The following is a 15,769-nucleotide window of genomic DNA, read 5'->3' as shown; positions in this document are numbered from 1 at the left end:
AGAAAAAGGAAAAAGAAAAAAAAAACCCTGAACAGTCAGTTGAGAATTGTGTTTAGCCCAGTGCATCCACGGCTTGACTCCTATGTACTGTCCTGAGTCGTTAGATTCACACAGTCTAAAAGTTTTAAAAAGAATATGCAGAGGACACATTTAAGATTTTATTTATTTTATTTTAAAAAAGAAACAGAACCACAATTTTACATAATGATCAAGGATTTTAATTTTTCATCATCAGTTTCAATATCATTAAAGAAAATGTTATTATAGTACAGAGTTTTTTAATATCTCCTCATTGCTTCAGTATATTCCTTAGAACTGCTGGTCACATATCTGTACAATATCTCTCTTGTTTTTTTGTTTGTTTGTTTGTATTTGTTTTTTGTCTGTACATTTTATGTAATTGATTAAAAAGGCTGTCAGCATTTAAATAAGCTGTATGCTCCTCTTTGAAGTTAAACAAACAAAATTCCATTTTCTTTAACCTTTATGTGTGGATTGGACTTGTTTATAAGGGCGTAGGGTAAAGGATAGGACAGGGGGCTAAGGGCAGGGGTGGGACAGGTCAGGAAACAATGATGAGACTTTCAGGCCTGCAGCAGAGGTTCCAGACCACATTCCCATTTCACAGATTTGATGCAGATAAGAGGAAACTCTCTGATCTCAAAAATCATCCGTGCTACTACTCATAAATTAAGCATGAGGTGTGACAATCACAGTTTTTTTCTGTGCGATACAAACGTAGCCTGTCTGTCCATCTCATACCTGCATGACCTCTCACCCCAGCCCGCACTTTTGGCACTGCGCACATAAACACGACTCACAAGATAAACAACAAGCAAAGCTGTTGGTGAAGCCTCTAGGAAGCATAATGAAGCCAATATGAAGAATACAATACTAAAGGGAAAGACAGCTGTGTCTCCTTAGAGCACCTTAAGGACCCTGAAAGCGCTATTTTCTTCAAGAGAACCAGACGGGGCATCTGGCATCGTTTCAAGTGTTTTCATCCTTTGAACAAAAAAAAAAAATCTTTTCTACCCTTTTTAAAAATGAGAAAATAAGCTCTCAGATGTACTCCTGGCAGATACCTACAGCTCTCTATTAAAATGCTACTGCTATATATAAGGTCTAGCATTGAACACACAAAGCAATTGCAATGAAAGAGAACGGATTTGCTTAATATGACGATAATATTCATAATCATAATAATTATAATAATATATTACAGAATAAATCTCTTATATTTTAGATATATATTTTTTTATTTTAAAAGGTATATTTTTTCTTTCTTTGAAATACTATGATGACTTGTAATTAATATTTTCATAAATCTCACATATTCTTCTTGTGTTTTGAAATGTTGATTACACTCAACCAACTTTATCCAAATCAATAAAAACTAGCTGTGCCGTTGCATATTACAGAATAGTGATGATATGTGGACATGCACCACTGCCACTCTCTTAACACTGGCTGTCCCCTTCAGCTGACATCATAGCCGCCCGATCACCATGACGTCTACCACCTCGCCCTTGTGCAGCTCCACGTATTGCTCTGTTTTTGGAGGCAACATCAGCAAGCCGTTAGCACTACGCATGCTCATCAGCCGACTACTCATTTGGTTTCCTAAGGAGTATAGAGAGAGGGAAAAAAAATCAGTGAGGGAGCATTGTGTATTTACACAATAATGAACATCTTCTATGCCTGTGTTTTCCCTAGCTCCCACATTGGTGCAGCTGAACTCTACAAGAATGAATTAAAATGGCGACCTAATCTTTTCCCTCCGTACCTGTGCTCTGTGCCCATGGCAGAGGCTCCTGATGGTGCCACGTCAGAATGCAGCGATGATACTCCGGGCGTGGATCCAGCTTTACATCACACGATAGCTGCACAGAGGAGAGTTATAGCACACAGTCATAATGTTATAGCACAGTGACACCACTCTGTGAAGGTCTACCCAATACATAATCAGCTCTCCTTACCCGGGCTTTAATAATGGTGGGTCTTGGATCCAGGATCCCCTGCATCTTTCTCAGCGCAGGAATGACAAAGAGGTTGCAGGTAACAACTGCAGAAACAGGGTTACCTAAGAGGGAGAGAAAGGGGGAGAGAGAGATGGCTGATAAGAAGCAGACATGGATATACCGCTAGAGTTTTTAAGAGTCAGGGATAGGGCAGGGTCAGGTATCATCTGGATCAGCACTTTGGTGGAGCACTGGGTGTTTGAACAGTGGCTCAAGGTGGAAAGGGGAAAACTAGGTCAGGCACACCAGTACGAGGGCAGTTGTCAGAGCGCTGCTCTGTATTTGGGGTATCTGTGTAATATAGTGGCAGAGGGGAGGGGGGGCGGGGGGGGGGCTTCAGTATAACTCCAGATACAAAACCACACTGATGTTCGGGAGCTTCCTCAGGTACTCAAAGGCAGTTGTGCCATATTACTACCTCTGTGTCAGAGCGTGCAGGAGAGTGTGACTAAAAAGGTGCAAGAGGACCCTTCACAACACTGACAAGAACCAGAGAGGAACGTCAAAAGCCGAAAAACAAGGGGGAGCGTTCAGCACAAACACCAGCTAACAAAAGCCACAATGCAGAACAACAACATGGTACAAAAAAAGAATAGGAAAACAACTGTAAAGAACCAACTTCACCATGAACAAAAAAGAAAAAAAAAAGCAGCTCTTGTCTCTCAGAAAACAGAACAGAAAAACCAGATGCAAAAAATGAGACAATGGTTGTATTATGTCTTTATGTCTCTTAAGAGTTAAGGTTTTTGAGGATGTTTAATTTCTGGTTTGGCTTTTCCTCACTAAAGTTACTCTTGTCACTAGGCGCTGTATTTGAAAATAGCCAGTCCAAAGTAACCTTGATGCTAAAAGACCAGCCGAAACAGGCATCAAAAGAACATCAGAAATGGTTCGTTTTTCATATCCCTTGTATTGGATCTTAGAGATTGTACAAAACCAATACTGTGCATTGAGCTTGTTCCTGATGTAAGGTGCAATTTAGAGTCCATTTCCGTTTTCTGAGTCGGGTGAAAACAGGTTCCTAAAGCGAGAGCACCTACTTCCACGTGGGGGTGGTGGGACAGGCTGCCTGCTGGCCTCACTGTCGCTCATGGGCACAGCTTCAAGGAGGGTCACACCTGTGTCTCTGTAGGTGAAATTACCTTTGAAGGGGGAATATAAAAAAAGCTGCTGTCACCACAGCCTTGCCATAGCAAGGCAGAGGAAGGACGGGCAGGGCCATTGGCTCGGGACACTGAGGGGGTAAAGAGGACACTGGGTTGGCAGGAGGATGTGGTTGGTCAGTAGAGGCTCTAGAGGGCTTGAAGATACGGGCAAACCTGGGCAGTTTATGAGTCAAAGGAAGCAGCTGGTTTGGATATTTTAGGTCAGAGGGCAGCGGCTCAGGAAAAAAAAAAAAAGGATGTATCGTTCTCATGGGGAACATTACATTACACTAGAATAGAATATTATTTCTAAAAGTGTCTTTTTGAAAGCATGTCAGAGTCTCTGTTTGGATGACTAACTGCTGAATTTGAGGAAGTCCATTCCACAGCTGTGTTGCAATCTGGCACAGATTTCTCAGAGCTCCTTCAGCCATAACAGTAATGTCAGAGATCAGAGTAGACACATCACACTTACACACACGCACACACACACACACACACAGGCAAGTTTAAAAATTCAGCTACCACATACCTGGCAGAGCAAAGATCAGTTTTCTGGCACCATCAATATCTAAAGTAGCAAATGTGGTGGGAAGCCTGCAGTGGTAGAGAGGGAGAAAGAGAGAAAAAGAGAGATCACTATTGCTTTAGCCTGAGCCACAGCAGTCAAATGCACTGAATCTCCATCATGTTTGTGTGTCAAACACACTCACATACACTCAGCTGCTTTCTGTGTGTCTTACCCTGGCTTCATGAACACTCGACCAAAGTGAATTTGAGCATGTAGGTCGATATCTAGCACCTGCTTCAGGTAGTCCTGCAGGGGGGTGAGGTGAGAGACAGCAAAGGGAATTAGAAACAGCCTTAACAAAGGTATAAGAATTTACAGTGTGTTTCAAATGGTTAGTTATGAGTTGCTTTCAGATGCAAAAGAATTTCTGTCTAGGGTTTCAAAAAGTTACTATGGATCAGGGTGAGTGTGGATGTGCACATGTGAGTCCCCGTCACAGACTGAGAAAATCTTTACTGCAGCTTCTTAGTGGACGTCATACCATGAAGTAAAACTTTCTGATTAAATAACAGGATTTCACTAGATAGGAAAATTATGTGCTAAACCATGAAAATGGAAAGATCAAATGCACAAAATTTGTTGCAGGATGCTGTTGGTAACTCTAGATGGCAGCAAAGTGTAAAGAATTTCTACCCCCATTTTTTTCAACAAATCCCACAGGCAGGCAATGTGAATTCACACATACACACATGAATGCACTCACCTTCTCCCCCATGGACACTCCTCCTGAGGTGATGATGACGTCAGCACGACTTATACCCTCATTCAGAGCGTTCAGTAAGTCATCAGGGCTACAGAGGGGTAACAAAATAACCACTATGACCACGATTACTCAGGTCCAACGCTATAACCATAACACATACACAGAGTTCAAAGAGTGACTGAAAGAGTAATTCCAAAGGTTGGGTGGGTGATTAAGTATAGCTAAATTACAGCTGTGGTAATCTTGTTGAATCGGTGGCCTATGGCCTGACTTTACTGAGCTTTACTAAAGGCTCTGGCGTGAATGAGCTGTTATGGCCTCTGCGTGCAGGCAGATGACAGAAAGTGTGTGAAAGGGAAGAAAGAGGCGTGTGTACTTGTCTCCAACAATGCCCAGATTAATGGTAGGATAGCCATGCTCCTGGATTGTGGCCAGCAGTGTGGATCGGTTACTGTCCCTGATCTTCCCTGGGTGGAGGTCATCTTCTGGGTTCAACAACTACACACAGAGACAAACACACACAAACACGTACACTTGTATGGGCTATGAGAGAGGATGTGTGTCCGTCTGTTCATGAGGGAGAGAAACTCACATAAACTCACCTCATTGCCAGTAGACATGACTGCTACAACAGGGAACTTATGAACCTCAACCTCTGTGACGCCCACTGTGGCCAGCAGGCCGATCTCAGACGGGCCCATGTGAGTGCCTTTAGCCAATACACATTCACCACGTTTAATGTCATGACCAATAGGCCTGTAAAGGACAAGAATGCAAGGGTTCACAGGAGTAACAGACCACAGCAGCCAGAGCTCCACCAGTGAAGGACACATGTAAGTAAACATCCTTATGGCCCAGACAAATCCTCAAGAGGATTATGTCTTAAAACATGAGAAATGGAAAAATATGACAAAGACTAAAAATGACAAGTGTATGTGTTGCTAAGAGAGCCCAGTCGACACAGTGTCACTGACCTGATGTCCTGGCCGGGACGCGCCTGCACCAGAATCCGCACCTCCAGCTCCTCTGTGCCCTGAAACACACAGCTCATGAGTCTGAGGTGTGTGAATGGATCTGTATTGTATCTAATCATATTAGTGTCAATAGCTGTCCGTGTTATGAATAGTGTGGGTATAATGTAAAGAGAAGGGAAGACTGTGTGCGTGTGTGTGTATGAACATGTATGTGTGTGTGTGCGTGTGTGTGTATGAACATGTATGTGTGTGTGTGCGTGTGTGTGTATGAACATGTATGTGTGTGTGTGTGAGTGTGAGGGGGGTGTCGTAGGGTAACTCACATCTTCAGATTCACGGAGCAGTTCTGTATCCTCCACCTGTACAACAGCATCAGCCCCACAGGGGATGGGTGCCCCTGTCGTCACCCTCATCACCTGTCCTGGCATAACTGTGTGTGTGGGCTACACACACACACACACAAATCAGAGAGAGGTCCATCTGAATCCATCACAACACAAACACATAAAGTCTGAGAGCTCCCTAAAAACATGGAGACGTGAACTAATTCACTGCCTGACGGAGTGCAGACAGTACGACTGAGACAGCTCTACCCACAGAGCCAGACGGTGAATCTGCTGTGTGTGTGAAAATACAGAGAGACTGGGCACAGGGCCTCAGCAGACAGACAGCTCTCTGTGGAGGACAATAATGAGCACTGAAGCATTTGCCTATCCAGAGCACCACATGGCTGTCACCACACACACACACACACACACACACACACACACACACACACACACTAAAGCATGTTCAGCAGGCTCTGACCTCTTGCAAGCTGAGCTCTCAGGCTCTCTGCAGAGACAAGGTGTTCACACTACAGAAAGCTCAACAGATAAATATGTTTGCTTCTCTCACCTGCTCCCCGGCTTGGGACTCCCCAATAATGAAGCGGTCTCCAGGGCCATCAGCAGCTGAATGGAAGAGTGAGGGAGAGGTGCTGTCGACTTAACTAGGTATTATAAGCATGTGTATACATGTACATATGTACATAAGCGTAACAATGTCTCAGTAAAACAGAGAGCATCATGAGATACATTTGGTCTTTGCTAAACCAGTGAACATAGATGGCACTGAATAAGACAGATAAAAGTAAAAGAGTAATTAACCATTAACAGGACTCACCTCTAACAGCATAGCCGTCCTTGACGGATGCAGGGAAAGGAGGCAGGTTGTCTTTGGCATAGACGTCCTGGGCTAGGACTCGACCCATCCCATCTGCAGAGAAGGAGAGAAAGAGACAGAGGATTAATAGAGTGGTTAGCCAAAGCATAAAAAAGGGGCTACAAGAGTATGTGCTGGTGTGTGCTGGTATTGTCTAACGTTCTTCATCTTGGGTGAATAAAACAGTGCATTTCTGTTTATTCCTGAGAGGGGAACAGGGGAGGCATGCTTTCCATTCAGTGCTCCAAAGCAAAAGCATGACATGCAACAACAGACTGAGAGAAACAAAACAAAAAAGTAAAAGATCATTTCCGTCAAGGCATGCTGTGTTCGAGAGAGGCAACAGGGGTGATGAGTGAGAATGTGTGCACTGCTCTCACACCAGGGCAACAGGCAGATCTACTAATGACAGTTTTTCTTCTGTGTCTCTCACACACACACACACACTCACAAACACACACAAACACACACCTCCTCTGGGAATCACAGAAACCTTCCGCAAAGTACAGGAGTTAGAGAGAGAGAGAGAGAGAGAGAGAGAGAGAGAGAGAGAGAGGGAGAGAGAGAGAGCGAACGAACACTGAAGGCATAGAGTGCAAGGTAGGGGGGGCTCAGAGGTATTTACAGCTACTCATCACACTGTGCACCTGACAACCATAGAATCTCCTCACACTACATACATTTCTTTTGTTGCCTCTTGTTGAACACACACAAAATCCCACCACAGAGAATAAAATGGGGCTTGTGTGATGACATAATAGAGTAACTGCCAAATCCCTCAAAGCTCCACACACAGACAGAAAAGTCCCAGACATCTCACTGTCATGTTTTAGTAGGGTCTCCATAAAGAACACGGCATCACTGTTAACCACCTTGTCCAGGACTGAGAAAGTCTCTCTCTCTGATAATATGGCCGTGGTGATCCATAATTAATAATGATTAATATGATGATTTGGTCACCCGACCATGACATGCTCTGATGAAGATGGTGGTTCTGGCTTGGGTTCTCTCCCTGCAAACATAAGCGTCTTACTGAAAAAATGCAATCAAATCAGCCACACGAACAGATGTGGAAGAGTCCGAGTAGCAGCCTACAGGTACAGAGATGATTTTATCTGCTCGACACTAAATCAGCCCACAGTTCAGCACTGCTCCCACAGTTCAGCACTGCTCCCCACAGTTCAGCACTGCTCCCCACAGTTCAGCACTGCTCCCCACAGGGAGGCCTGTGTGAATCAGACTGAACAGCTCCACTTACTCTTGCAGAGGAGCTCCCCACAGAGTGCTGAAACACAGTTCACTCGCTCTTCAATTTATTTTAAATGGCCAATCTCCTCTCCACCAGCATGCAGCTATAAATCTTTAAATCCATTTTATTAACTGATATGACAGAGAACATTTTTTTTTTAAAAAAAATACCCTCAACCCCATCCCCTTACCCTGCACTTTCTCACACACACACAATCTCCCCCAAGGCTTTTCTATCTGTAACTTACACTCATCTCTCTGTGTGAACAATTCCTTTTCAAAAATTTATGGGCAACATTATTTGGCTCAGCAAGAATATCTCCTCTGTTTACTTTGGGCTTAACTCAGAGTGCATGAGGTTTGCAGGGTTCATGCCGTGTAGTCCATCTCCATCGCCAGTCTGTGGTGAGACAATGAGTATGGACAAAACAGGTCTGGGATACAGCTGAGAGTGAATTCACCACACTTTGATAAAGCTCTGTGCGTGTGCATGTATGCAGAATATTTTTCCTAAAGCCTTGCACGTGAGCAATGGCTTGCTTTGTTTTCTTCCATGTGATTGGTAGGTTTTCTCGCTCTGGTGGTGATCAGCGGTCACACTGGCATATGGTGGGAGATGGGGAATGACAACACTGCACTGCTAAACTCAGTCACTCTTCTCTCATAAACATGAGGAGAGCCCCGTGGAGGTACACAGGTAAATTATTCAAACTGGGATAGCAACAAATCACATTAATAAAGCAGGCAGGCAAGGCTTAAGTAAAAGATAATGCTTCTTTGTTTTCACCTATCCTTCACATCCTCAAACCACCAGGCATAAACACATGAGTGGCAGTACAAGAGGAGTAGTAATATTGGTATGACACTTTTGGGAGAGGGAAGGTTCACTCCTTCCACTACCTCGCTATGTGAAAAACCAAATCCAAATAATGCAAGGCAAATTTCAATCATTCTCTACATTTTCGAAAATAGACAGCCCCAATGCATAAGCAGGAGCACCTTGATCATGCAACATCAGCAGTTGCAGCTAAGACAGTGCTAATAGTCTAGCTTAGGCAGTCGCCCTCTGCTGGTGGGGAATTGAAATGACTCCTTTAAGCAGGCAGAAACCTTCTGAGGAGTCCTCAAGGCCCTGGCTTACGCCAAGCAGGCAGGCAGGCTGGGTGAGGACGGCACTGACCTGTGTGATGCCAGGGTGCCAGGCCGGCCCCGGGCACGGCTCTCCTCTCTGGCTTTGCTCCTCGGCCAGGACAGAGAGGGGGCTTTCTCCAGTCCGTGCCTCCCAGAGCCCAAACGGCTTTGTGTACCGGGGGAGCCAGGTCACCACCATCACCGGGGTCTGCCACACGCAGGCCATGCATCACTCCAACACAACTGACAATACATTTCCCCCGTTTTCCCCTCTAGACAAAGACAGAGGCCCAGGATACAACAGCATGCAGAGGTCAGCTCTTCTATGGTTGTAATATCATGGGGAGTTGAGTCAAGGCCAGAAGAGAGGCCAGTGGGCAGGATTTATGATGAAGCGGTCAGCCACTCTAAAAATCATGCTCACGAGGCCATCAATCAAAAACAGTGGCAGGTGATCTGGTCTGAGAGACACTGAGCTGCCACGCATGATCTAAAGGAGCGATGAAAGTCATCTAGCATTTCTGACTGAATTTTTGCAGTTTGCATTTCTTTTTGTCAACCGTCCATTCCGGGTTGGTGTTCACTAGAGTTTTTCAGAGTAATTAAAATACAAAAAGTCATCTCCTCCAGGTGAATCCTCAGCTGCCCCCGTGTGAATTGTGTGTTAAATGAAATATGACAGACAGGCAGTGTGAAGCGGCTCAGTGGAAGGATTGGTGAGAGAACTGCCTGCAGCGTTTCAGGCTGACCTCAGCCAGGGTCGGATTCGGGCGGCCCTGAGAGGAGTGGAGCGTGGTGAAATGGCAGAGGACAGATGGAAGAATGTGTGGTTGGATGAATGAGGGGATTAGGAGGGAGATGCCGTTACATGCCTGGCAGATACCGAGATTCAAAGTGACACAATGCCAGAAGAGCAAAGCACATTCAGACTATTTTGTGAGTCTGTGACAGTGTACTTTGTGTGCACATAATAACACAGAAGCAGGTTCTGACAGACTAAAGGACAAGTATAACCAAAGAGGATCCACAGACAGCATAGTATGAATGTCCACAAAGGTTTGGCATTTGGTTGCATGGAGTAGCGTGGCAATGAAAGATGGGCAGCCCTGAGTGTGTGTGTGTGTGTGTGTGTGTTGGGGAGGTGAGGGGTGGAGGGGAACTCTCTCACCTCTGTAGTTGATGATCTCAGTACCCAGAACAGGAGTCATCTCTAGCACAGTGATGAAGGCCTTGTCCATGGAGGTGAGTGGAAACGGGGACATGCGGTGCCTCCGAGCCACCTTCGTGATGTCCACCGCACTGTGACCTGCAAACAGGCAGTGGAGAGGAGCTTAAAGATGCTGATACACACATCATGAAGCACACACAAGCTAAGCCACAAACACGCTTGAATACAAAACAGACAATCACACACAATGACACAAACGTGAGAGCACACAATCACACACACACACACACACGCACGCACACGCACGCATATGCATGCACAAACACACACACACACACGAAAGAAGACTCCAATTACTCACTTGCTCTCAGGATGTTCTCTTTGCTACTGCACCGCGACTGTACCTACAGATAGAGAGAGAGAAAGAATGAGAGAGAATGACAGAAAGAGGAAGAAAAGAGGGGAAGAGCGAGAGAGAGAAAGAGAGAGAGAAAGATTGTGTCAGACCACAAAAAGGAATTCCATTCTCTGCAGAACGGACAATAGCATTCCACTGACTTGGCTACTAAAGATAAAAAACATTCATCTACACATTGAACAAACAGCAACAAAAGAAAAACGGCATTGGAACACACAAGACTTCTGCAGTCTTACTGCCATTATTATCATCATTATCATCAACATGATTCCAGAAATGCCTTACTCTTGTAGCCTGATCACATTACAATTATTCATCTCAATAGAGAGTACTTGTATAGATACAATCAGACAAGCCTTGTACAGAAAGGTAACTTGAGAGAGCTCTATCTATCCAGTCCTGTTCTCTTCCAACAGCTTTAATGCTGTCGGAGTAATTGCATCATTAGGCTTTGAGCACAGTTTCAGTAAACCACACAATGGGATTTGAATGGTATAACAATAATAATAATAATAATAATAATAATAGTAATAATAATAATAATAATAGCAACACTGACAATGCATATAACAATCAAAAACAGTAACAATCATTGAACCATGAATGTGAATTATTCAGTATAAAAATGACATTCCCTTAGGCCAAGGGTAGTGGTATTAGCAACTGTGAATGTCTCATAATTTGAGGCTGCTCCTTGTCTGACTAAATTGTCACAGAGCTCCATTAATCTGAACAGGAGAAATAGTCAAGCTGTCTATCCCACTATGCTCTATAACCTATGTAGAGCGTAACACGATGCCCCAGGCCTACAGGGAGGGTGACATACACGGCAAAGGGTCCAGGTGGCAAACAGAGACCCTCTCTACTCATGATCCAGAATAAACAGACCAGCACCAACACATCAACTTAATGGTTAAGAAAGTGAAAGAGAAGGAGAGAGAGAAAGAGGAGGATTGTGGGAGCGAGCAAGAGAGAGGGAGAGGGAGAGAGAGAGAGAGAGAGAGAGAGAGAGAGAGAGAGAGAGAAAGAGAAAGAAAGGAGAAATAGTATGAGGCACGGCATGGTCCTACAGCCCACACAAAAGCAGAGAGCAGAAAACACACGGCATCTGAATGGAGTTTAAAACCCAAATTCAGGAACAGAAGGAAAAGACTAAAGAACACAAATCAAAGTCCACAGAGATTCCAACACACCATACGTCTAATTCAAAAACAAGGAAAGTTAGAGAGAGAGAAAGACAGAAAGAAAGAGAGAGAGAGATTGCTACAGAGGAGAGAATGGGTGAGAGGGCAAGACAACGAGAGAGAGAGAGAAAGAGAGTGAGTGTAAGCGAGGAGTTGGAACTCCTTAACGCAAAGCAGAGTTTGCGGATGGAAGCAGCTCCTTTTTTTGCGGTGGGAATAGTTACTCGCGAGTCGTAGGTCCTATGGCTCCTGCGATCATCTTTGAGCCCCGCCAACCTAGAGTGGAGCTTGTGCACGGACAAGAAACAGAAACGGTTTACAACAGACACAGCAGAAGAGCAGCTCGGAACATGAAAGAAAACACAATATTAACGCATTTCTGTTAGCATTAGCTCACACTGTACAACACAAGCTGGATGAGAAGAGCAGTGAAGACAGGTAAAAAGGGGGTACAGATCATTTGAAAAACAAGACAAGGAAAAACATAACAGCAAAGCTCTCTTGTGTTAAGGAACAGGTTGTTTTGGCAGGCTAGTGGTGCGTAATGTTAGTGACGGTAAAATAAAGTTATTCTTCCCTCTAATTGAGTTCGTTGAGGCTAACCATGTCGACAGTCAGATACATTGCGAGTACCATCTCAGGACAAGAGCATTTCAGAAACTGGATTAGTTTTAAAATAAAGCAAAGTAATGAATCTAATTGTGTGTAGGAGGAGACAGGCGACAGTGCAAAACACGTAATGACCAAAGAGAACAGCAGAGTAGTAGATGGAAAGGAAGGATGGAATAAGAGTGGATGTCAGGAGAGATAATGCAAACACACAAACCAAGGCTGACATATTACAGGTCTAGGCCTAAATTCCACTGTCATAAAGAAACATGGCGCTAATGCTACTGTCTGTGACGGTAAAACAGCGCTCTGCTGACTGGAGTAGCTTCACTCCATAACAGTGACATACACACAAACAACTCTCACGTGCATATTGCAAGTCCCTTGACAAACAGCTACACACATTACTATCCAACATTAGCTCATAAACTAAAATTATAATCATTTATCTACCTGCAATATATTTATGTTTGTGCAGTGACAAATACAACGGTGTGCAAAATCCTCTCTCTGGTGGAAGTGCAAAGGTCAATGAAAATTTGCTGGACATAAGAGGTGGGATGGGCAGTGTGTGGAAGGCACCATCAGACTATTTGGAACGAATGTGTGATTCCAATTCAGTGCCCATTGTCCACTGGGTATGGGTTAATGCAATGTATAAACTAATTTTCACATTAACGATCACATAAAATGAATTTGACAAATTGTGTTACTCTAGTCCCTGAGAAAACACACTTAAACAAGCTTGTTTGCTATTACACCAATGCATGTACAGAAAGTTATTTCAAAACTCTTATCCCAATATTTTGCAGGACAAAAAAAAAATATATATATTTTTTTTTTCTGCTGTATTGAAAACATACCTAACTGGTACCCCAAAACTACAGTATGTACCAAACCATTTACATACCACTAAAATACACTTCACCTTTTTCTATATACACACAAACTAAAGATGAGACTCAAGCAGGCCAGTACAAAGCACTTCTTCAATCTACCCCTCACTCTTCTACAAGTTCATCCCTCCACAGCTCTCCACGTCACACCCCATAACCATCACATGGCCATTTATAACATAAAACACTCTGAAAGAGGGAGAAATGCTCCAAACATCTGAACACATGAAAGCTCAAAAACAAACTTTCCTCTAGGTAGCAGCAGGTATAAAAAAAAAAAAAATATTTCGCCACACACAAACACAATCAGTCTCACTCACAAATAGACACACTGACACACACACACACACACACACACACACACACACACACACACACTTGAAATGAGGGGTCTGATGAGTCAGCGAGGGGGGGTGGGGTGAGAATGACGACTGGGAGTAAAAACGGTGATGGACTAATTGACGAGGCACTAATGGAGAATAAATTATTGATGGGTGAGTGTCAGGCCCAATAAGAGGAGCTCCACTCCATGATTAACCAATCACAGATGAACGATTGGACAGTGTGGGAATTCACAGTGTAAGTGCTAACAGCCAAGGCTATGACAGAGAGAGATGACAGTGAGAGAATGGAGCCTTATTCGTCTTTCTCTCTGTAAACATTGAATACTAATGGGTGATTCCTGTTGCTGTGGTTGGTGAGGTAGTGTGTGGCATAGTGCTTGGTCTATGTGACAGTAGGAAAAGGAAGGTGTGCTGTTTACCTGGTCCAAGGTAGAGTACCTTGACTTGAGCGTGATGACCTCATCCAGGTGAGCCCTGAATTCTCTCCGTGAGGCCTGGAGGAAGCCACAGGAAAGTAACTCACCTAATACACACATACACACGGATACTCACAACACATCCGTACGTGGACTCTTACTTCATACACGCACACTGAGATAAACGGCACCAGCACAAAACATACTCAAAACATCAAGTACATCAGCATTCATACACTCACGTCTACAGAAGCATACAAAGTCCTCTAGGTTTGATGCCCACTAGTTCACACACTTACACACAGTTCACACATTTACACACAGTTCAAATACAAAAGAGAGTGGATCTGCAGATACAGGTATGCAGAATGGCTGGGCAGGAAGAAAGAAACATAACAGCTACAAAGATAGAAAATACAAAAACCCATACAAAACCCATTGAGCCAAAATATGAAAATGCACAAACTCTCAGGAAGCTTCTACATCTACATTTGACATATGGATTCAGTTAAAACAAAACCATTGTCAAAGAAATGAGACTTCTAAACTACAACAAGATCAGCAATGACTACATTACCCATGACCTCTGCAAAGCCCCACATACAAGTAAAAAAAACAGCAGATGACTCACTGCTTGGCTAAAAAATGTATTTGAACAAAGACCATGTCTATTTAATGCTCCTCAACATGACCTATTAAGTGATATAAATATTTCTTCATTTTAGTCCCCAGTTCACATGCACTAAGTTAAGAATACTACACTCTGGTCAGAGGAAAGAGCTGTAATATAGCATTTTCAGATTAGCACTAAGGCTATGTTCACACAGGGAGCAGCGACTGGCATGAGAAGTCAAAATAATGCAAACTAACCAAAACCCAAACAGGGGGAAAAAGAAAAAAGACATAAGAGTGACTTGTGAGCAGACTGGCTAACTGATCTGAGATACGCTATGATGACTTGTTGCTCTGGAGTAACAGCAGGATGGAAAGGCAGCAGATGAAGGAGTAGAGGACAGGTTGCGAGAAGCGGAAAAGGTGGTGGATCATAGGATGGTGCCACAGCAAAAAGCATGCCAGATAATACCTCTGATACACTATAGGTGGATGAGCAGGAAGGAAGCCGGGCCTGGTGCAGGGGGGACAGCAGAGAGAGAGAGAGAGAGAGAGAGAGAGAGAGGGACAGAGAGGAGAAAAAGACAGAATGACAGATAGAAAGGAAAGAGGGAGGAGAAGAAGGTTAACACAGCAGCTACAAGCATGAGCAGCACCCCCTTGGCCACTGGAGGTCCACAGCTTGCACTGACTCACAGAGGGGCAGCAGCCACAGCCAATGAGGTGCACACATTCAAGACACCAGAGAAAAGGGAGGGATGTCAGTTACTCTACGCACACTAACTGCAGGTACTTCATTTTTCTGCACTTATTGTATCAACTCCTGCAATCTTTTACACTTTTGAACAGAAACTGTAACTCTGATTTCCCATCGTGTTTCAGGGACATCTAAACCAAATTTCACCTCAGCAATTTAGCTTTTAATTATGATAGCTTACTAAATTAAAAACAGTGCTGTAACTGGCACCAGTTACCACTTGTGGTCTGATAAGTGCCTATCTCAAGACAAACTCGTTACAAAAAGCCAACAGGCTCTTAGACTGTAAAGATGAGATAGGACATGAAGGATGTAGAGGAGTAGAACAGAAACTGTCGTATGATTGTGACAGTGGAAATGGCAACATGA

The 15,769-nt window shown here is 43.8% G+C and overlaps 1 protein-coding gene across 2 annotated transcripts in view; it reads right to left on the bottom strand.

Annotated features, from left to right (window-relative positions):
- Positions 1-1,296: 1,296 nt before the first annotated feature.
- Positions 1,297-15,769, bottom strand: part of gphna (gephyrin a) — a 46,385-nt gene continuing 31,912 nt past the window's right edge. For both annotated transcript variants that reach the window (XM_030786344.1, XM_030786345.1), the window contains 14 exons: positions 10,526-10,568; positions 10,165-10,302; positions 6,579-6,671; positions 6,312-6,367; positions 5,738-5,857; positions 5,415-5,473; positions 5,043-5,196; positions 4,817-4,938; positions 4,441-4,528; positions 3,910-3,983; positions 3,699-3,763; positions 1,980-2,083; positions 1,787-1,883; positions 1,297-1,623 (listed from right to left, as the gene is read on the bottom strand). In XM_030786344.1, coding sequence (XP_030642204.1) covers positions 1,490-1,623; positions 1,787-1,883; positions 1,980-2,083; positions 3,699-3,763; positions 3,910-3,983; positions 4,441-4,528; positions 4,817-4,938; positions 5,043-5,196; positions 5,415-5,473; positions 5,738-5,857; positions 6,312-6,367; positions 6,579-6,671; positions 10,165-10,302; positions 10,526-10,568 — 1,347 coding nt within the window. In that variant the 3' untranslated portion in view covers positions 1,297-1,489. The remainder of the gene's footprint in view (positions 1,624-1,786; positions 1,884-1,979; positions 2,084-3,698; positions 3,764-3,909; positions 3,984-4,440; positions 4,529-4,816; positions 4,939-5,042; positions 5,197-5,414; positions 5,474-5,737; positions 5,858-6,311; positions 6,368-6,578; positions 6,672-10,164; positions 10,303-10,525; positions 10,569-15,769) is intronic.

The sequence above is a fragment of the Chanos chanos genome, chromosome 10 (assembly GCF_902362185.1).
Source record: "Chanos chanos chromosome 10, fChaCha1.1, whole genome shotgun sequence".
Classification (NCBI taxonomy): Eukaryota; Metazoa; Chordata; class Actinopteri; order Gonorynchiformes; family Chanidae; genus Chanos; species Chanos chanos.
Note: the sequence above shows the minus strand (reverse complement) of the source record. Positions and strands in the feature narration are given on the sequence as shown.